General features: G+C 37.8%; 1 protein-coding gene across 1 annotated transcript in view; it reads right to left on the reverse strand.

Annotated features, from left to right (window-relative positions):
* The window catches only part of kiaa0319l (KIAA0319-like ortholog), a 48909-nt gene that overhangs the window by 2037 nt on the left and 24446 nt on the right, over positions 1-22426 (reverse strand). Inside the window, exons 11-21 of the mRNA XM_067425542.1 lie at positions 17310-17538; positions 15070-15193; positions 14164-14296; positions 12408-12556; positions 12153-12304; positions 10434-10572; positions 8212-8371; positions 5853-5995; positions 5646-5768; positions 2788-2878; positions 2599-2687 (exon numbers count right to left, since the gene is read on the reverse strand). Of these exons, the coding sequence (XP_067281643.1) occupies positions 2599-2687; positions 2788-2878; positions 5646-5768; positions 5853-5995; positions 8212-8371; positions 10434-10572; positions 12153-12304; positions 12408-12556; positions 14164-14296; positions 15070-15193; positions 17310-17538 (1532 nt within the window). The remainder of the gene's footprint in view (positions 1-2598; positions 2688-2787; positions 2879-5645; positions 5769-5852; positions 5996-8211; positions 8372-10433; positions 10573-12152; positions 12305-12407; positions 12557-14163; positions 14297-15069; positions 15194-17309; positions 17539-22426) is intronic.

Raw genomic sequence — 22426 nt, forward strand, 5'->3', positions numbered from 1 at the left:
CGTTACATGTAATTACTGTAGTATTAACTATAAATTATGCATAATGTCATGCAACTAACCCTCAACCCTAACTGGAATTCAATAGTAAGTACATGTTACTCAGTACTTCATTGTATAATTACACTGTAACACAGACACCTTAAAGCTACACTGTGTGATATTTTCCCCCATCTAGCGGTGTAAAGGTATATGACCATCCAGTGAATAATAGTTTCTGTTCCTCTCAATTCTGATTTTGTTTTGACTCCTACGGTGGCCGATTTAGTCCAAGATTAACATGGCAATCCCCCTCTTCACATTCGACACGGTGCCATCGAGTGTTAAAACGCGAAAGGCGAAGCTTGAATTTACGGGTATGTCCCTCTTTGGCTAATGTACTTTCAAGATGGAGGAGCAACATGGCGACCGGCATTTGAACCCCTCACCCGTATGTATTTTCAATGGCATATTATAAACTTACGAGAATACTTTATTACTTGAAAGAAGTAAATATACATTAATGAGCACATATATTTTTGAAAGAACTACGTGTTTTTAGCTAAGAATAAACTAAAAAAGTTACACAGTGTAGCTTAAAAATAAAGTGTAACCAAATAATTTAATTAGTTAAAATAATATAAAGGAAATAAATTATAGAAATTTCTTTATAAACAATTACTAACACTTTTCCAAATATACGGAATATAATGACTTGTAAAGTTTTGTAAACTATTGTTAAAGTTGAAGATTTTTTGAATGTTTTGAAAGAAGTATTATATGTAATAATAATAATTTATTATTATTGTTGAAAAATGGTTTTGTCAGGATTCTGCCCTGGCAGCCTTGTCTGTTGTCTTTGTTTAACGTTTCTGTTTGTGTTGTGTCTTAGCACATGGATCTGTCTTTCTTTGTGTTTGTCATGTGGTCCTCTTGTCCTGCCTCCTTGTTTGCTGTTACCACGCCCCCTTGTTTAGTCTGGTCGAGTCCTTGTTTCACTAATTGTGCTCACCTGTTCCTCATGTGCCCTGGTCCCTTTATATTGTGCTACCTTCCCTCGTGTTGTTGCTAGTTCGTGTATGTATTCATTCAGTGTTTGCTTACATATCGTGCCAAGTCCTTTTAAGATTTAGTGCTTCTGTCAGTTCTAGTTTAGTATTTCTTTATTTTCAGTTTTATTTGTTCCTGAATTTGTCTAGTCTGTCTTTATTTTGCTTTAGTTTTCTCCAGGCTTTGTTTTGGTTTCTCTCGTTTTCTTTTTCCTTTTTTAACTTCAGTGCTAGATTTAGTTTCCCTTGTTTTAGATGATCCTTTTGATAAATTCCCATTTTCTTTGTTCCTGAATTTTTACCTCTTTATTTTTGATGTAGTTCTCTCTAGCTCATTAGTTTTTAGGTTTTGTTTTCTTTGGTCAAAAGCCCTATTCGGACGGTATTGTTTCGCGTGGGGTTGTAAGGTATTTTCATAATTTACAAGGGCTAGTCTGTGATTTCAGTGTTTTTCTCCAACCACCTGCGTAAAAATCCCTGGCCGAATTACCTGCTGTTTTTAGACAAACACCAAGGTCGTGTGGTGATTTAATTGCCGTCCGAATCCACATCTCTGAGTTTTTAAGAAGAGATTTTGACCCCTGCGGAGGACTAAATTGTTGCACTTCGCTGTAATTCGGATGCATTTTAAAGATCTAAAGCCTACACTTTTATTACTGAAATGCTGGAAAGTATTTACAAAAATAATATTTCATCACCGCTCAAAAGAGAAAGAGAAAGAGAAGAAAGACATGTAAACGTTTAAAAAGAGCCGTTATTACGGCAGTAATTAACGTTATATAGTTTCAATTTACAGCATTGTATTAACTTATTTCTGCTCATTTCCACATTTTTAAAATTACAGCTTTTTTATTTAAATGTTATTTTATTTTATTAAATTAAATGATTTTAACCTTATTATTCCAAGCATATGACATTTTTACAGCAGACATTCATTCGACTGACCACGTGAGCAGTGTTCCCAGGTGCGCAGGATCACAAAACTCACTCCTCCACCTCGTCAATAAATCCACATCCGAATGCACGAGTTTTATCACCGACGTGGCATGCAAATGTATTTTTAAGGACGTCCACATGAGAAACAATTACCGTCCGAATAGGGCTATAGTTGTTAGTTTGTCTGCTATTCCTTGTTGTCTTGTCTAGAGTCTTGTCTTGTGTTGGTTCCTGCCCTGTGCCCTGAGTTTTCCCTGGCCACTGTCTCCTACTGCCTGTCAGCAAAGACTGGAGCTGATTCTGGGAGAGAACAACAGGCCTCAGGTTCCTGGTGTTCCTGCCTAGATTTTTCCAACATCCCTGGTGTTCCCTCCCAAGCTGTCCTCAAATTCGTTGTCTCCCTGGACTGGTCTCAGTGGCCTTCCCCCTGCCTGTCGTCATGGCGTCTGTCTGCTGTTTGAATTCACACATCTTCAGTCTTGTTAATAAAGTGTTATTTTTCACTTTGCATCTGGGTCCTCAAGTTCAGAATACCCGACAGTTTTTTAGTTCAAATAAGTGATTCAATACAATTAATTATGCAGTTTATTCAATTAAATGATTATCCAGTGATTGACAGATCTGATCATTTTATTACCAGGTCTTGGTAACTGTAGTTCCAGAGCCTCTTGTTCATCCCCCTCCAGCATTTTATAGCGGCTCTTTCGTCTCACTTTGCTTTTCCGTCTGCTCGAGACACCAAAAAGACACTTTTAATAAACACTAGCAATAAACTTCAAATCAAACACCCAATAAACAGATCATGTGGGATTTGTCAAACCCTTACCTTCGACAGCAGCACACAATACCCCATAATACAGTTGCTATGCCAACCACGGTCATGAATGATGCTATCGTCACATATAATACACTCCATTCTGAAAGAAAACATAAACAGGCCATTAAACTACATGTGACTTAGAGAGGACCTTTTTTGCTTCGTTTTACATCCCTCCAGCAGGAGTTATAGTGGAAGCACTGCAGAACTGACTTAAAAACGCTGTATTATGCATGAAAAGTAATTTGGCGGTCATTTTGTAAAGAAAAACGATGCACCTGCTCACATACGTATTCAAACACGCTTGCCTATAGACTAAACACGTGATGCTTAAGTTCATGCCATCACCACTCATTCTTCTGCCACACAGATTCACATTTTTTGAAGTTTACACAAATAATGGTATTATTTCAAAACTATTTTAAAACCAATTTCAAAGTTTGCATTATCGAGCCACCAAACACTGTTGCCATGCAAATGAACGGCCAAAACACATTAACAGTTTTTGGACCCACTTTATATCAGGTGGCCTTAACTACTATGTACTAACATTGTAATTAATCATTTGATACAATGTACTTATTGTGTACATACATGTTTTTATATTGTACTTATATTTTAAAAATACCTGCATGTAATTAAATCTGTAATTAATTTCTGTAGTTGCATTTGTATTTACACAGTTGGCACTTCCCTTACACCTAACCCTACCCTTAAACTGACCCACACCACCACACCTGACCCTAACTACCAGTATCCCATTTCAATATCAGCAAAGGTGTTTTGCAGTACAATTTGAACACAGTTAGTACATTGTACTTATTTTTTGATGTAAGTTAAAGGGTTAGTTCACCCAGAAATGAAATTGATGTCATTAATGACTCACCCTAATGTTGTTCCACACCCGTAAGACCTCCGTTCATCTTCAGACACAGTTTAAGATATTTTATATCTTAGTATAAACATAGTATCATATGTTTAATTTGATACTAATTTTTAAGTTTTAAATATTGTTTTATATTGCATGATGTTCTTGTCTTAATTTTATTACTTTTGTTTGGTTTCTTTTGATATTTTATTATTAGTGCTTAAATTGTATTGTATGAGGATGCTTTGTTTGGTATATAGACCCTTTTACAGCCCACGTGATCAAAGAGTTGCGCGCGCATTTTGGCAACGGAAGTGGTGTTGTTCCCTAGTGGTTCTAACGTTTGAGCAACTCCGAAAGTTTATCAAAACGGTTTCCCAGCATCAAAATGTATTCCCAGCATCTGGCTGTTGCTGTTGCGTTTTTGGTTGCACTAATCGCTATTCCACCAATGGGCTTAAGTTTTATAGAATTCTGACAGGATCACGGCCGTTTCAGAAGAACCGGCGGTACGCAGGCGATTAAATGCATTGATTGGAACGAAGATTGGAACGAAGACATAAAAATGCTCGCATAAAAAAAAATCATTTGTAAAACATTTACTGCACTTGAAACTTAATTATTTATAATAAACCTCCCAACATTGGCTGCCACTGGTGTGTATAATGTACCCCCACCCCCAGATTATCATATCAATAATCACAGCACTTTGGTCAGCATTTATGTTGTTTTAAAGGGCTATATAAATAAACTTGACCTTGACCTTGATATTTTAGTCCCAGAGCAAATGCAGTCAATGCCCACTTTACTGTCCGTGTCCAGAAAGGGAATAAAAACATCAACAAAGTAGTCCATATGAGACATCAGTGGGTTAATTAGAATCTCTAGAAGCATCGAAAATACATTTTGGTCCAAAAATAACAAAAATTATTCAGCATTGTCGTCTCTTCCACGTTCCTCCAAAAAGATTCAAACGGTGTGAATCGATCAGTGATTCAGATCGCCGATGTCACGTGATTTCAGCTGTTCAAATCGCATCAAACCGCCAAACTGCTGAAATCACGTGACATTGGCGACCCGAAGCATTGATCGATTCACTGATTCATTAACCGTTTGAATCTTTTTGGAGAAACACGGAAGAGAGGACAATGTTGAATAAATTCATAGTTTTTTATATTTTTGGACCAAGATGTATTTTCGATGCTTCAAGAGACTCTAATTAACCCACTGATGTCTCATATGGACTACTTTAATGATGTTTTTATTCCCTTTCTGGACATGGACAGTATAGTGTGCATACACTTGCATACGCTCTTGGACTAAATATAAAATATCTTAAACTGTGTGTGAAGATGAACGGAGGTCTTACGGGTGTGGAACGACATTAGGGGGAGGAGTCAATGGCATACATTTCATTTTTGGGTAAATTAACCCTTTAAGGCCACCTAATATAAAGTAGAGCCAAGTTTTTTTATTTTATTTGAAAATGATGTTTTCTAAGTGGCCCCAAAGTAAATAACTAATGATTTTTCACAATGGAAATTAATCAATCAATCAAAAACTTAACTTTAGCTGGACAATACTTTTCTAGAGCTGCTGTACAGCCAAAATAATCTCTCTTCCATTAATTTCCTATTTTCACTGTAAAGCTGCTTTAAAGCAATGGTGATAAGGTGACTTGACTAGTGTGTTGAAACTGGCGGTTGTGGTAAGGGAAGTGGCCTTTCCCAAACACACTCAAAGCGCTTGACCAATCACAACACACTGATCCAGGCCAACCAATCAGGGCACATTGTGCTTTTCACAGAAGGAGGGGCTTCACAGAGACAGGAAACAAACAGTGCTACTGACAGACTGGGAAGATAATATGGAGGAAAGAATATGGGGAAAATAATGTTTTTAAGCATGAAAACCTATTCTAGTAAAGTCCCAAAACAAAACAAAAGGCTTAGGACCTCTTCAAAACAGCTTCCCTCAACAATTCTTAGTGTCCCCTCACCACAGTTGCTCTCAGCATCCCCAAAATAAGTACTGAATAAATTCTCCATCCAGAACGGGTGGCACACACAACGTCTGGTGAAGGAGTCGCATTCCCCGTGACTGGAGCAGTTCAGCTGGCAGACTGGGGAAACATCAGATGGTTAATACCAGACCAATGATACAATAAAGTTAATGGAGCATTTAATAAAGACTTATGAATACTCACTAACTGTGTCCACTCGCCGGGCCCTAAAGATGAGGAATTCATTTTTTTGCTTGCGAAATTTGTTGCGGAGTTCCACAGCAACACTATGGCCAGTCAATGGAGGTCGTCCAGGACCTCCAGATACCAGAAACACCAGGCGAGTGCTGTAAAAGAAAGTAAGCAAACATCATACATATGCAACATATGTCAAATAAAACAGCTTTTAAGAGAAGTCTGATATGACTGGATCATGTGAGATTGTGCATGAATAAAAATACTGTAAAGCACTGCCGGTTAGTTTTAAGTTAGTATTGTAGCAGTTCCGGTTCCATTCATAGATAATATGTATATGCATAGACGCCTCATTGGCGGCTGTTTCTATGGGCCACTCTACCTAAGCCATATTGGAACAGTAAAAGCTGGTCTGTGAATATTTGAGAGCAAGTTGACTGAGCGTCTACAAACGTAGTTAGACGCATGCATGAATATATGTTTGCAATAGACTTCAGCAGATGAATTTGGAGATGATTTTGTGAAAGCTTGGCTGTTTCACAACTAGAAGATGTGCGGACATGCTCTATATTGCCAAAAGTATTAGGCCACTCGTCCAAATCATTGAATTCAGGTGTTCAAATAGCTTTTATGGCCACAGGTGTATAAAATCAAGCACTAGGCCTGCAGACTATTCTACAAACATTTGTGAAAGAATGAGTCGCTCTCAGGAGCTCAGTGAACTCAAGTGTGGTAAGGCTTGGCCCCTTAGTTCCAGTGAAAGGAACTCTTAATGCTTCAGCATACTAAGACATTTTGGACAATTTCATGCTCCCAACTTTGTGGGAACAGTTTGGGGATGGCCCCTTCCAGTTCCAACATCACTGCGCACCAGTGCACAAAGTAAGGTCTATAAAGACATGGTTTGGTGTGGAGGAACTTGACTGGCCTGCACCTCCTTACCTCAAGCCGACAAAACACCTTTGGGACGAATTAGAGCGGAGACTGCGAGCCAGGCCTTCTCGTCCAACATCAGTGCCTGACCTCACTAATAATAATAAGAATGGTCCAAAATTCCCAATATGTTGGCGTTTTTTTTTCTTTCTGAAGTCTGTGATGAACACAAGCTTAAGATTTTTCATTTTTTATTCTACGACATATAAGCGTGCTACTTGTGTGTGGCTAATTGGAAATACAGAGGTTGTCCAGAACATCAAAACGTCATCAGTCAAACAGCGGTGCATTTCCCAAAAGCATCGTTACTCAACTCTGGTCACCAATTCTGCCGTTATCAGCATAGTTCAACTAGTCAGCATTTTCCTGAAACCATAGTTCCAGCTAAAATTCGCAAACAGCATTGCAAAGTTGTGTGGTTAAAGGTGCACTATGTAGTATTTTTGCAGATGAAGACAACAGTGCAGCGTTTAAAGATGACCGACATCACAGAATTGACCAGTATTTGCTGTTGATTTGTGAGCGGTCTCTTACTGATAAAGAGCCAGAACGCTGTTGTTTTGTGTGAACAGCATATTTCCCGGGATTGCTGTGTGAAAGGGGCTAATGTCTGATTTCACATAGAACTACCGGTTTTCCTTGCACACAATTTGAAAAGACTCAACGTTTTTTCCCCTGAACATGTAGGGTACAATTTCAAAACATTTCAGCCGAATCTAATTAAATGTTTAGCTAAAAAGACTGCCACTCCAGTTTAGCATTTATTGTTGTCTCTGCAAAAAAGACAAAGTTGACAATTCTGGATTTTAATAATTTCTTTATTTGTATTTATTGACCACTCAGGGTTATCTAATTTAACAATTTGTGGCTTGTGTTTTATATATATTTTGCCCTCCACTTTAGGCATTTGTTCTGCATTTTTTGACTTGATTCATTTGTTTTTATATTCTATTTATTAGAAAGGTATACTCTGTCCTAATTTAATTCTGTAAATTAATTTTTGATTGTTTTTTTGGTACATCGATGTTGCGCTGTACCTGCACAGGCAATATAGGCGATTTAGTTAGATTTGACGACATGTGAAATGAAAATCCTGTCTGCGGGTTCATTGATCCAAAAAATTTTATGCATTTTTGTGATGTTTATGAAAATTATAAAACGAAGCATAAACGTATTTTCTTAGAGAAAATAAAGATCTTATTTTCTGCAATAATCCAAAAGCCTATGGGGAATTTGGAAACCAGGGTGATGTGAATTTACAAAAATACGTTATCACTGCAGCGTTCTATTCTATTAATGTGAAAACTGAGTAAAATCAGAAGTTCTTCTGTGGTTTCTTTTCAGTACAGTGAAGTAATTTAATCAGATCAGTGAAGACGAGGTGTTAAGTTTAGCCCTGCCTATAAAGCCTGCATTTGCACTAAGCCGGACTAACCTGTGCTCATTGAAGGCGCTAATCTCTCGCATAATGATGTCACTGTCCAGGACTCCAAGCAGGACGCCAACCTGCCTAATGAACATATCCTTCTGTCTGCGGGACACCTTATCCACAGGAACTTCTAGGATCAGCTCCACCAAGTCTCGCTCATAAACATCTGAGGAAGAACGAGAGAATTACAATATTATTATAAAAAATTGTATGATTATGCTTTTGTACATTTTTAGCTTTCATTAGTGTGTTATGCTGCTGTTTGAGTATGAAAAAAGCTCTGCAAGGTTACACAATGTCCCTCCAAAAGGAGTATTTTCTATATCAGTGTCAGCGTTTCTGACCTCCCTGAAACGCCTCCATTGTAGTTTTGAGTTTTCTTCTGGGAACGAACATGTCACAATATTCCTCATTTTAATAATTAATACACAGAATAGAGGGGAGGGGCCTGGTTGAGTTAGTTAGTAGCGTGTTGAAACTCACGGTTATGGTAAGGGATGGGACATTCCCCAAAAACACTTAAAGTGTTTGACCAATCACAACACACTTATCCAGCCAACCAATCAGAGCACAGTGTGCTATTCAGAAGGAGGGGCTTCATAGAGACAGGAACTAAACAGAGCGTTACTGAAAGACTGGGAATAATGATGTGTAATTGCATAAATTTTACTGACAATGATCTTTGAATCTCCTCATCAAAATGAACAAATCTTATTTTCAAGTAATTTAATTTCCATTTTAGCAGAATATAATGAAATGTTATATGTAAATAGCCACATTCCCCAACACATCTACTTGCGCGAACTGCAATGCAAGGCCAAATTATGAGAAATGGAAAATTTTAATTAATTGCTTAGCTGGATCTTTAGGTTATGCAGTGTGTTATGCAGGTAGAGTCGTTCGTTCTTTCATCACAGCACCATAATCGGATACAGAAATTATTAGTTCCCCTTTCGAATCTTCGGTTTTCAGACATTTGGTTTTTTTGTTGCTTTATCAAAGTGTTTTTTCCCCATCATACGGATAAAGTGAAAAGGATTAACAACTCTTTATTAGGGTTCATTCCTATATCCAGAGAGTGTATTATTGACCTTACTGGAAGTGAAGCGTGGTCCAGGCTGTTGGATATAGCGTTGTATTTTAGGTAAAATAAATGATATCAATACGGCTCAATTTCTCACACAAACTGATCGTTTTGTGTCTTAAGATATCAATGTGTCGTCGTGAGCCACAGGGCTCTTTGTGCATGTTGTCTAAGCATGTTTTTTTTGCTCTCATAGAATTGTTACCCATTCACATTATTATATGACTGGCACACAGCAATGGATGGAGTTAAACATCTTAATTTGAGTTCGACTGAAGAAACAAACACACCTACATGTTGGATGCACTGGGGGTCAGCAGATAAACATCACATTTTCATTTTTGGGTGAACTATTCCTTTAAGTCACTTCCGTATTGGCTTTAAGAGAAACTGTGGGAGGGTTGCCGCTGATCAAAACACGCGAGTAAGACGCAGTAAAACAAGTGATCGTATGTAACCAGATGCATATGAAAAATAACGTCATTTAAATAAAAACTATCTAATGTTACTGAATGAAATGTGGACCCAAGACGAGCAACAAGACTGTGAAGCATTAGAGGTGTTGATGGACTCGATCTCCTCCATCTGTGTTTGATCATCGCTCTGAATCTGATCTTGATGCAGTTTTTGACAAAAATGTGATTTTCTCAGCTTTTTGTTCAAAATGTTGCTTTTTTATGAAACTTACCTATATTCAAGTGTTGATAAAAAGGAATGCACATTTTTTGTTTATTTAAAAGCAGAAGGTCAGCTCTTTCTTTTGATATATTGCATGCTCAGATATTCCTAAAACAAAATATTCTACGGGCTATTAGATTTTGGTGAAAATGGTCAAAAACCCTAGCGGTGGCTGACAACTTTTTTTCAACAAAAAAAAACGCTGGGAAAGAGTTAAAGATGTGTTCAAAATGAACAAATCTTTAATGATGGCGCCATAACTGGGAAGAGAGGAGCTGCAACAATGTCAAATATGAGGAAAATAGTGTGTTTTTTTTAACATTCAGGCATCAAAACCTATTCTAGTAGAGCCCAAAAACAAAATCAAGACTTTGAATACTCAAACACCAACATTACACAAAGAAATTGCAATGAAATGTAATTAAAAATTATACTTTATTTGATTATCTTTTACAAGCATACTGACCTGGCCGAACCTCTACAGTGCCTGTGTCAGTACTGGTCTTTCCCTTACTGTCAGTTACAGTCAGGGCGAAAGTGTACTTCCCTTCCACCAGATTACCAAGAAAAAGCACTGCCTGGTGGTCAGAGTTATTCAGGACATCCTGGAACCGAAAAACAGGGTGTCAGAAGGGTGTTCAACGTGTCATTTTATGGTCCTGATTGATGGCTCAGGTGGAGATTCCAAACCTTTTGAGGAACACACTCTTAAAGGGTTAGTTCACCCCAAAAATGTATTTATGTCCTTAATGACTCCCCCTAATGTCGTTCCACACCCGTAAGACCTCCGTTCATCTTCAGAACACAGTTTAAGATATTTTATATTTAGTCTGAGAGCGTATGCAAGTGTATGCACACTATACTGTCCATGTCCAGAAAGGGAATAAAAACATCATTAAAGTAGTCCATATGAGACATCAGTGGGTTAATTAGAGTCTTTTGAAGCATCGAAAATACATTTTGTTCCAAAAATAATAAAAACTATGACTTTATTTAGCATGGTCTTCTGTGTTTGTTTTTAATCCGCGTTCGCTATTGGTGCTGCTGATGTGTTATCTGGTGCGCGCAAGCTTCGTTTAAAGTCTAAGGGAGAGTGATTGAAAACAAACACGGAAGAGAAGACAATGCTGAATAAAGTTTTGTTATTTTTGGACCTAAATGTATTTAGTAGTTTGGTTCGTTTGGTCCGGACCAAAAAACAAAAACAAACATAATAGTCCTGGTCCGCTTAGCGTTCACACGGGCATTTTTAACAGCGAACCTCAAGTTACCGAACCAAAGGCACAGGAAGACGCTCACAAGCTGATTGGTCGGCTTATATGACGTAGGCGCTCGCTTACCGAACATTCAAAACAATGCTGTGTGCGGATTACACGCGCGGGCATTTTATGCGTGTACATATGGCATTATTTTTTACCAGAGAACTCATGAAGAGCTCATGAAATGTTTACAACATTCAAAACAACGCTGTTTGCTGGATTAAATGCGATCATTTTATGCGTGTACATGTGGCATTATTTATACCCGCTGAGAACTCATGAAGAGCTCATAAAATGTTCAAAACAGCAGCAGGATTTCCTCCGTTGTGCAGAACAGAGACGGCCGTTCTGTCGTCTGCACCTGCTAATAATGGGCAGCACAGGAACTTTGATGAGAAGAGCCAGGTATGGTTTTTGTGTGTTTTTTCTAGCATTTTCGAAACATGCTCGTCAGACCAAATATTGATTAGGCACTTCCTCGTTGCTCCACGTTTGCCCTCTAACGTTAAAGTTACTCATTTTGGATACACCGTTCTTTCCGCGTCATCAAATCAGCTGCATTCTGTGTCGCATCTTGTGACATTACGTCCGGTTTTTGGTCCGTTTACATGTCTTTGGTCTGTGTCCCGTTCATATATCAATCGAACCGCACCAGAGTTCGTTTGGAAGCGGACCGAGACCCGTCTTTTTAGCGCTCTCGGTTCGCTTGTTTGGTGCCCACCAGGGTTCGGATGGCAGCGTTCACATATGTTCAAATGAACCGCACTAACCGAGCAATCGCACCAGGATTCGTTTTAATCGAACCAAACATGACAAGTGTGAACGCACCCTAACTCACAGTATTGAAAAGTGTGACAGCTTGAATATTTAACCATGAATGTAATTTGAAAGACAGCATGTACTTTGCTTTTCTGAACAGTACTGACCCCTGCAGCCGGGCTGCTGTCTTCACGAGTCCAGAGGTAGCTGATGCTTCCCTTATCATCTGAAGATCGAGACCCATCCAGAACTGCTGTACGGCTGGGAAGAGTAATCGGAGGACTGGACAGCACTTTGGCAACAGGTGGCTGATCATCCTCTGATTTGTACAAGCCAAAAGCAAAATTATTTCTAATATGACGGAACGGACCACAACAGAACTAACCTAGCAAAGTCTTCCAACACCAACATAAACCACACACCTTCTCGGACGATGACAGAGACTGTGTCTGAATTCTCCAGCTTCCTGTCATCCGTCACTGTCAGCATGAAAATATACTCGCCCTCCTGGAGACCCGTCACCACAGCAACCGCAGTGTCCGCATTATCAATTTTCACCCCTTCTGGGCCACTGTGACACCATCAGAAATATACATCATGAGTCTACAGATAAATTAACTACATTTCTACCATGAATATTTCAAAAATAAGACATTTGATAGAAAAAGTAGGGCTTTCAATCAATTAAAAATGTATCCAAAATATGCAGATTAATTAATACAATTATTTAGACACACACACACATGTTGGTCTATGTGGTTTACAAGGACTCTCCCTAGGCGAAAGGGTTTTTATACCATAAAAAACATATTTTCTATGCCCTTACACTGCCCCTGCCCCTAAACCTTCTCATCACAGGAAACATTCAGCATTTTTACTTTCTCAAAAAAAAAAACATAATTTTTTTTATTTTTTGTATGTTTTTAAAGCTATTTGAAATGTCCTCATAAACCACATTTATAGTGTAATACCAGTGTAATACCCATGTAGTTTTGTGTCCAATTTTGTGTCCTCATAAACCACATAAACAGGCTCTCTCTCTCTCTCTCTCTCTCTCTCTCTCTCTCTCTCTCTCTCTCTCTCTCTCTCTCTCTCTCTCTCTCTCTCTCTCTCTCTCTCTCTCTCTCTCTCTCTCTCTCTCTCTCTCTCTCTCTCTCTCTCTCTCTCTCTCTCTCTCTCTCTCTCTCTCTCACACACACACACACACACACACACACAAACCTTTTGGCTGTTTTTAATGTTTTTTAAAAGGTGTAATGCTAAACAAGTCTGCATTTATTAGATAAAAAAAACAGCAAAAACTGTACAAATGTGAAATATTATTACAATTTAAATCAGCCGTTTTCTAATGTAATACATTTTAAAATGTAATTTATTCCAGTGATATAAAGCTGATTTTTCAGTTTCACACGATCCTTCAGAAATGATTCTACACTGCAAAAAATGCTCTTCTTATTTAGTATTGTTTTCTTGTTTCCAGTCCAAATATCTTAATATTCTAAAATCAAGATGCATTTACTAGATAAACTAAAATGACAGAAGACATTTTTTCTTGTTTTCTGGGGAAAAATATAAAAATGAAGTGAGTTTTTGCTTAAAACAAGCACAATTATCTGCCAATGAGTGAAAAAATAATCTTATTTCTGTTTGGGAGAGAAACAAGATTTCAATCAGAAACAACATTTTTCTCACCCCATTGGCAGATCATTTTTGCTTAAAACAAGCAAAACTAACCTCATTTTGATTTTATTTTCAACAAAACAAGAAAAAATATCTTAAGTCATTTTACTTATATATTATATAGTAAATGCATCTTGATTTAAGAAATGTTAGATAGTTAGACTAGAAACAAGAGAAAATTAAATAAGAAGAGCATTTTTGCAGTAATATGATGATTTACTGCTCAAGAAACATTTCTAATGAAAGCAATTGTGCTGCTTAATATTTTTGTGGGTAGTGTGATATTTTGACGAATGAACAAAACAGCATTTATCTGAAACAGAAATCTTCCGTCACATTATAAGTCTTTTACTGTCACTTTTGATCAATTTATTGTACTCTTGCTAAATAAAAGTCTCCAAAAATCTCTTACTGACACCAAATTTATAATGGTACAGTCCACAAAAATAGATTTTGTACAAGAACATCTAACATGCAGTGAGAGTGCGCGTGTGTAACCTGGTCTTTGTCCAGTGGTACTTGGCAATTTTTTGGTCGTCTCTGCTTTTGCTTCCGTCCAGCGTGGTGCGATCGACAGGCAGAGTCAGCTCCTTGTCTGGACCAGCATCCGCTACTGGGGGCTTGTTATTCTCTGGGGGGGATTTCACATAGAGGGAGCTCAAGCACAAACAGAAACTTCTAATGCTCATTTAAGTTAAAGCTGCACTATGTACATTTTCTGTCCGCTAGAGGGCGCCTATTCAAAACAAAGGCGTAGTTTGATGACGCCAAGTTTGCGCGCAGATTCTTGGGACATGTGGTCATCACCTCACAGCCAGTGGGAAAGAATCGGGATAGGACTCATGTTCATGGATGTGATTATTAACGTTACTGTAGTGTGAAGCAGAGCAGGAGCGAGTGTTGAGGAGCTGAGCAAGGCCACTGGAGCGATTGTTACACAAACACACGGCTCACGAGCAGCGGGACTTTTATTATGAAGGGACACAGTCGCCGGCGCAATTTTCCGGTCATGAGTATGAGGTAAAGCAGCTCTGTTTATCATATCAGACACATTTAAGTGTGTTTAAAATTATGTTATGACGTTACTCTGTGTTCGCTCAGCGGCTGCTGTAAAACTTGTTCACACTGCTAAGAGTAAAACGCTTCTGCAGAATGAAAACCAGAAACCGAGGGTAACGCAGATATGACTCCATTGATAGACGACTCCCACACGTACCGGTTCATTGTTTAAAATAGCAATTTTCTCACAATTTACAAATACTTGGAAACATTTGGAATATTGTAAGCACTCAACTGGACAAAATATATAACACTGGCCTAGTGGTGTTTGGATATTTTACTGCAAAAATACTACATAGTGCACCTTTAAATATGAATCATTGTGCTCTGTATTTAAAAAGATACCTGGCTGGACAATGACAGTGACCTGAGCCGTGTCTTGCTGGCCAGACGAGTCAGTGACGGTCAGCTGAAAGGTGTAATCACCCTCCTGCAGGGCAGAAAGCTGCAGAATGGGCGTCCTCACACCCTATGGAGAAACAAACAAGCATGCTCACTAACACAATCACTGACATAATCACTGACAAAAAATAATCATAAAATTAATTCAAAATAGAGCTGCATGATTCTGGATTAATTGAGAATCCACATTTTTTTGTTTAAAATAGAGATCATGATTCCCCACTTTTTTGAATAGACAACGAAAACAATATAATATAATGTAATGCACTAGAGGTTTTTACAAAATGTAAACTGCTGCAGTCTATTTGAAACATAATTGAAACATTAAAGGTCCACTGAAGTGCTTTGGAACGTGCCGTATTATTCAATGTGTTGATGTAATTTCCCCTGAAACGGCTACAGCTGTTAGCAGCTCCTCCCCTTTTTTGAAACAGCCAATAGCGTTTCGTTAATAAACAGTTTAACTAGAGCGCAAGAGCGGACCTTTCTGTTTGGTAAAGCCAGTTTCCTCTAACACCGTTTACCATCATAATCTCCTCCATATCGCTTTGAAATGCAGCATTCTGTGCAGAATTCAAATGGGTCGATATGTTTGTTGTCTGCACCGACTCACGCATCTGATCCGCGCTGCGCTCTCATGTCTGTAGACTAAATTTAGACCTGAACCGTTGGGGTGTGTGCTGCTGCGGTGTGTGAAACTAACCTGAAAACAGACTTAATTCGCCTCAAATGAAAGCTATTTACACTGAATGGTTTCCGATCACATATATAGTGTGCTATGTGTTGTTCACCATGTAGAAATTAGTAAATGTGTGTTAACAACTGACCGATTTCAGCCGCAGCTTCAGCAGTGTAGGGGGCGGGCATTAGATTCTCGACAGCATTTTGATTGGACAGAAGATTTGACGAGAAAGTGAAGTCTGCGATGATGTCACCAAAATCTGAGATTCGTTTTAACGGAAATGAGAGACTGTAAGTTTTGAATGTTCATATCTCCTAAATACAAATGTTGTCATAGTTTTGGAGCATACCAGCTTATTCATAACTTTAAGGCTAACACAGTCATACTAAAAGCTAAAAAACTTCAATTTTGATTTCAGTGGACCTTTAATTCGATTTTGAATTAATGATTCAATGACTCAGTCAGTAAGACTTGTGCTGTGTCCGAAAGCGCACCTTAAAAAGGGTATACTGCAAAAAATGCTCTTCTTACCTAGTAATTTTGTCTCGTTTTAGTCCAAATATCTAAAAAAATCTTAAATCAAGATGCATTTACTAGATAAGTAAAATTACATAAGATTTTTTTCTTGTTTTAAGTGAGTTTTTGCTTAAAACAAGCAAAATTATCTGCCAATGTGGTGAGAAACATAATCTTGTTTCTGTCCCAAAGAATCAGATGTTATTACAGTTTCTGTCTCACCCCATTGGCAGATCATTTAGCTTGTTTTAAGCAAAAAATCACTTAGAAAACAAACAAAAAAATCTCTTGTCATTTTACTTATCTAGTAAATGCATCTTGATTTAAGAATTAATAGATATTTGGGCTGGAAACAAGAAAAAAAAATACTAAATAAGAAGAGCATTTTTTGCAGTGTATTTGAGGGGACATCCATTTGTAGTGGTGTCAAACCATAGTGGACGTTATCGAGTGCACTCATTCAATCCCATAATGCATCAGCAATTCACACAAAGGCAAGAGAATATCCATAATGTGCTGTGAGGGTTGTGCTGAATTAATTACCATTCCTCCCCAGAAGATTTCCCAAACCGCTTGTCGAATGTGGGTAGTTCAAGACAAATGTTTTCATTACTATTGGAGCTGCAAGTTTGCTAGTGGCGCACTCCGTGCCGAATTCATCAAGTGATTTTTTTAAAAGGTAATTTATTTGCTACCAGGGACATCAGTGTTTTTTTGAGCTATAAACTACTTTTATCCCAGTACTTCGGTGATAATCTAAATGCTTGTAAGACAGAAATAATGATAGTGTGTGAATCATATCTATACATAATAACTGCCTTATCTGCGTCAGAACACAGATCTAAATATTCGCTGTGATCATACAAGTCAAAGGTTTAGTAGACAAAGCTGAATTTTTCTCATTTAGGAAAAAGATCGTGTGGGTGCTTGAATCGAGATCCCGTCATCAATGCACCTAAAATACAAAAAGGTGTTTCTCATGTACCTGCATCTCCACCACCTTGCCTTTGCTCTCAGGGCTGAGTGACCATTCATAGGACAGATTATCATGGTCGTCAGTACTTTGGTTGCCGTAGAGTGTGATATAGTTGTGTGGCAATGTGATCACTTGGTTAGGTCCAGCATTAGCTGTAGGCTTGTAGTCCGTGGCCTTGTTGACTAACAGCATGGCTTGGGTTGAATTCTGAGCTCCATCTGAGTCAGTCACAGTGAGTCTGTTGGAGAAAAGATATAATATAGTATAACTAGGCCTGTCGCGGTTGGTAGATACAATCGACTGCTTCGACGTCAATATTTTTAGTCAACTGGGTAAGTCGGGTACGATATGAAATTGTATTAGTACCGGTACTTTAAAAATGACAGCCCTCTAATAAGGGCAGTATTTCTTAATTTGCATTAATGTGTGACAGCAGGAGTGGGGGACGTGTGTGAGAGCTCTGCTTCCACCGTTCACAAAAAACAAAAGAAACGCTTGCATTAGAAAATAAAGTGTGCCGCGTCTGTGATGTGCTCGCGCTGCCTGAATCTGACTCTAACCACACGCCTTTCACTCAGACAGAGCGCAACGTCACTTTCATGGATTATTGGGTTTGAATGATCAAAATTATGTAAGAATGCACGTCCTGGCGAGTATTGAGGTAAACACAGTCGGGTGCCTTTAGTGAACATATACAGGTCTGAGTGAGAAATCTGAGAAGCAGACCAGAATCTGGTCCGTGCAGCTCTTAAAGGGCCGAACCTCATATTCTGTGTGATTTTAATGTTAATCAAAAAATTAAAGAAAATATAAAATTAACCCATGCTTGACTTTAATATATTTATTAAGAATCAGTGTATAGTTAATTTAGTGACTATGCAGATATTTGATTCATTTCTTTATTGAATGCTACTGTTAATTAGAGCTACTGTAGCTGAAAAATCACTGTTTTTGTCATTTTGGCTTATTTAAACATAAAATACATAAAATAAAATCTATATCTATATGATAGATATATATAAATTATATACTAATATCTATATAATTATAAAATTACATTTAAAAGATATTAAATTACTTGTATCATTAAATATGATTTTGGTCATCCCAACCTGGTGGTCAAAAAGCAGGGCAGGAACATGCTGGCCATGTGAGTTTTTAGGGTTTATAAAAAAAAAAAAATAAAAAAAAATTATATATATATATATATCTATAGATATATAGATATATATATAATAAAACAATGAATAATGAGTTGTTATATTATTCAATTACTTTTACTGCTTTTTGCTATGGTATTGATTCAGTATCGGTATTCAGGTATTTTAGTCTGGTATCGTATCGAAGTCATAATTTTGGTATCGTAACAACAATATTCTATATAATAATAATAATAAAATGTATTTATATAGCACCTTTCCAGAGCCCAAGGACACTTTACAATAAACAAACAACAATAAAGGCAATTGACAAAAAGAGCAGACAGAACAACAGTAGGCAATTGAGAGTGCAAATACAATAAGTGAGAAATATACAAAATATATATAAAAAGTATTTGCCGATATTCTTTTTTTGTTATGTTGGTTTACAAATTTCTACCTTTTAGTTATACATTTTGTCAAGGGCTTGTTAGGGGCCAAGCCCCAAAGGGGCTGTAGCCCCTCTTGAAATTGTTGGTTTACTTTATTATTATTAGGGGCCAAGCCCCCGAAGGGGCTGTAGCCCCTCTTGGAATTGTTAGTATACTTTATTAGGGGCCAAGCCCGAAGGGCTGTAGCCCCTATTGTAATTGTTAGTTTTCTTATTATTATTAGGGGCCAAGCCCGAAGGGCTGTAGCCCCTATTGTAATTGTTAGTTTTCTTATTATTATTAGGGGCCAAGCCCGAAGGGCTGTAGCCCCTATTGTAATTGTTAGTTTTCTTATTATTATTATTATTATTATTATTCTTCCTCCCCACTGGGTTCCTATGGCAGCCCTATGAACCATAAGTAGGAAAATGATGAAAATTAGCACACTTGTAAAGATGCTCATTAAAAATAATTGGACCAAATTTGGAGTCTCTACATCCAACTCCATAGCGCCACCACCAGTTCAAAAATACAACATTGAAACTGCTATAACTTTTGAACCCTTTGTAGTAGGAAAATGAAAATTAGTACAATAGATTCCTCTCATTATTTTGATCTCAGTCTATGTCTTACATTAAGGCTCCGCCCATTACAGTAACGGCCATTTTGAAAAGTACAGTGTTTAGTTTTTCCTCTACTCCTCCTTCAAAGTTTGTCCAATTTTGTTCAAATTTGAATGAAATGATCTTTGGACTGAGCCAAATAGAAATGACAAAACAGATTTTTTTTTATTCATCTTTGTTCAAAAGTTATGATGTTATGAACTTAACAAGGTCGACCCAAATTTGGTTCAGAGGCTGTATCTCGGCCAAACTTTGATCAATCGAAATGAAAATTGGTATGCTTCATCAGACCCATGATCTGAGGGTCCATGCCAAAGTTGGGAACAGCGCCACCTAGGGGTCATGAGATATGAAAAAAGGCTATTTTTGCCCATAACTTCTGAACGCTTTGTCAGAAAATCATAATCCTGGTGTCTTTGGATTCCCCGTGTCATGCCGAATCTGGCGATACCGGATATGTCAGGATTGGATGAACCACGTGACCGCCATTTTGAATTTTGTCATAAACTGCTATATCTTTTGAAATATTGGACATATCTGCACAAAATCTCGTATGCTTGACCGATAGCATGTCCCAAACGTACCTGAGAAGTTTCAGAATAGCGCCACCTAGTGTTCCAGAGATATAAGATTTTTTGCTAAAACATTTATAACTTTTGAAACCTTTGTCCAAATTTGATGCAATTTATGTCATTTTGTTCCCTGGTTTATGCAGATTCCGCCAATGTCTCATTTGTCATTTTCCAAACATGTGACTGTCCACCATATTAAAACTAATGGAAAACAGTTTTTTCGCTACTCCTCCTTCAAAATCTGTCCAATTCTGTCCAAAATTGGCTCAGATGATCTTCAGACCGAGCCGCACAGAAATGACTGAACGGATTTTTGATATTCGCTACCGTTTCTGAGAAATCAGTCTCTGAAGTTGACCTTGCCTGTGTTTTTGCCTTTATGCTAGTTAGCTTAGCATGCTAATTGGTTAGCAGACCTCTGCAGGTTTGTAAAAGACTGCCTCCCCAGTGGCGCAACAGGATAAGCGACAGACTCCGGACCCAGAGATATAGGGTTCGAATCCCGTGGAGGGCAATTTTATAAAATGTTGTGCAATGTGTTATTTCGATTCCTTTATTATCAGAGTAAGTGTTGTACTTATCTTTCTTCCTCTTGGATTAGAAATAAGTGCGTTTTTGTTAATTTTGTTCATCTGAACTTCTGTTCATTTTTAGTTCATCCTAACTATACTTCTGAACCTATCTATTACTCAAGTACAGTCTATTTCTGCCATTTTTTTCCTTCTGGCTCTGCATTGCGCTACTGCCGCATCTTAGGCTTGGCCCCGTAATCGCTGCTTGCAGCTATATTTATTATTATTATTATTCTTCCTCCCCACTGGGTTCCTATGGCAGCCCTATGAACCATAAGTAGGAAAATGATGAAAATTAGCACACTTGTAAAGATGCTCATTAAAAATAATTGGACCAAATTTGGAGTATCTACAACCAACTCCATAGCGCCACCACCAGTTCAAAAATACAACATTGAAACTCTTATAACTTTTGAACCCTTTGTAGTAGGAAAATGAAACTTAGTACAATAGAATCCTCTCATTATATTGATCTCAGTCTATGTCTTACATTAAGGCTCCGCCCATTACAGTAACGGCCATTTTGAAAAGTACAGTATTTAGTTTTTCCTCTACTCCTCCTTCAAAGTTTGTCCAATTTTGTTCAAATTTGAATGATATGATCTTTGGACTGATCCAAATAGAAATGACAAAACAGATTTTTTTTATTCATCTTTGTTCAAAAGTTATGATGTTATGAACTTAACAAGGTCGACCCAAATTTGGTTCAGAGGCTGTATCTCGGCCAAACTTTGATCAATCGAAATGAAAATTGGTATGCTTCATCAGACCCATGATCTGAGGGTCCATGCCAAAGTTGGGAACAGCGCCACCTAGGGGTCATGAGATATGAAAAAAGGCTATTTTTGCCCATAACTTCTGAACGCTTTGTCAGAAAATCATAATCCTGGTGTCTTTGGATTCCCCGTGTCATGCCGAATCTGGCGATACCGGATATGTCAGGATTGGATGAACCACGTGACCGCCATTTTGAATTTTGTCATAAACTGCTATATCTTTTGAAATATTGGACATATCTGCACAAAATCTCGTATGCTTGACTGATAGCATGTCCCAAACGTACCTGAGAAGTTTCAGAATAGCGCCACCTAGTGTTCCAGAGATATAAGATTTTTTGCTAAAACATTTATAACTTTTGAAACCTTTGTCCAAATTTGATGCAATTTATGTCATTTTGTTCCCTGGTTTATGCAGATTCCGCCAATGTCTCATTTGTCATTTTCCAAACATGTGACTGTCCACCATATTAAAACTAATGGAAAACAGTTTTTTCGCTACTCCTCCTTCAAAATCTGTCCAATTCTGTCCAAAATTGGCTCAGATGATCTTCAGACCGAGCCGCACAGAAATGACTGAACGGATTTTTGATATTCGCTACCGTTTCTGAGAAATCAGTCTCTGAAGTTGACCTTGTCTGTGTTTTTGTCTTTATGCTAGTTAGCTTAGCATGCTAATTGGTTAGCAGACCTCTGCAGGTTTGTAAAAGACTGCCTCCCCAGTGGCGCAACAGGATAAGCGACAGACTCCGGACCCAGAGATATAGGGTTCGAATCCCGTGGAGGGCAATTTTATAAAATGTTGTGCAATGTGTTATTTCGATTCCTTTATTATCAGAGTAAGTGTTGTACTTATCTTTCTTCCTCTTGGATTAGAAATAAGTGCGTTTTTAATAATTTTGTTCATCTGAACTTCTGTTAATTTTTAGTTCATCCTAACTATACTTCTGAACCTATCTATTACTCAAGTACATTCTATTTCTGCCATTTTTTTTCCTTCTGGCTCTGCATTG

Source organism: Pseudorasbora parva, chromosome 19, assembly GCF_024679245.1.
Source record: "Pseudorasbora parva isolate DD20220531a chromosome 19, ASM2467924v1, whole genome shotgun sequence".
NCBI lineage: Eukaryota > Metazoa > Chordata > Actinopteri > Cypriniformes > Gobionidae > Pseudorasbora > Pseudorasbora parva.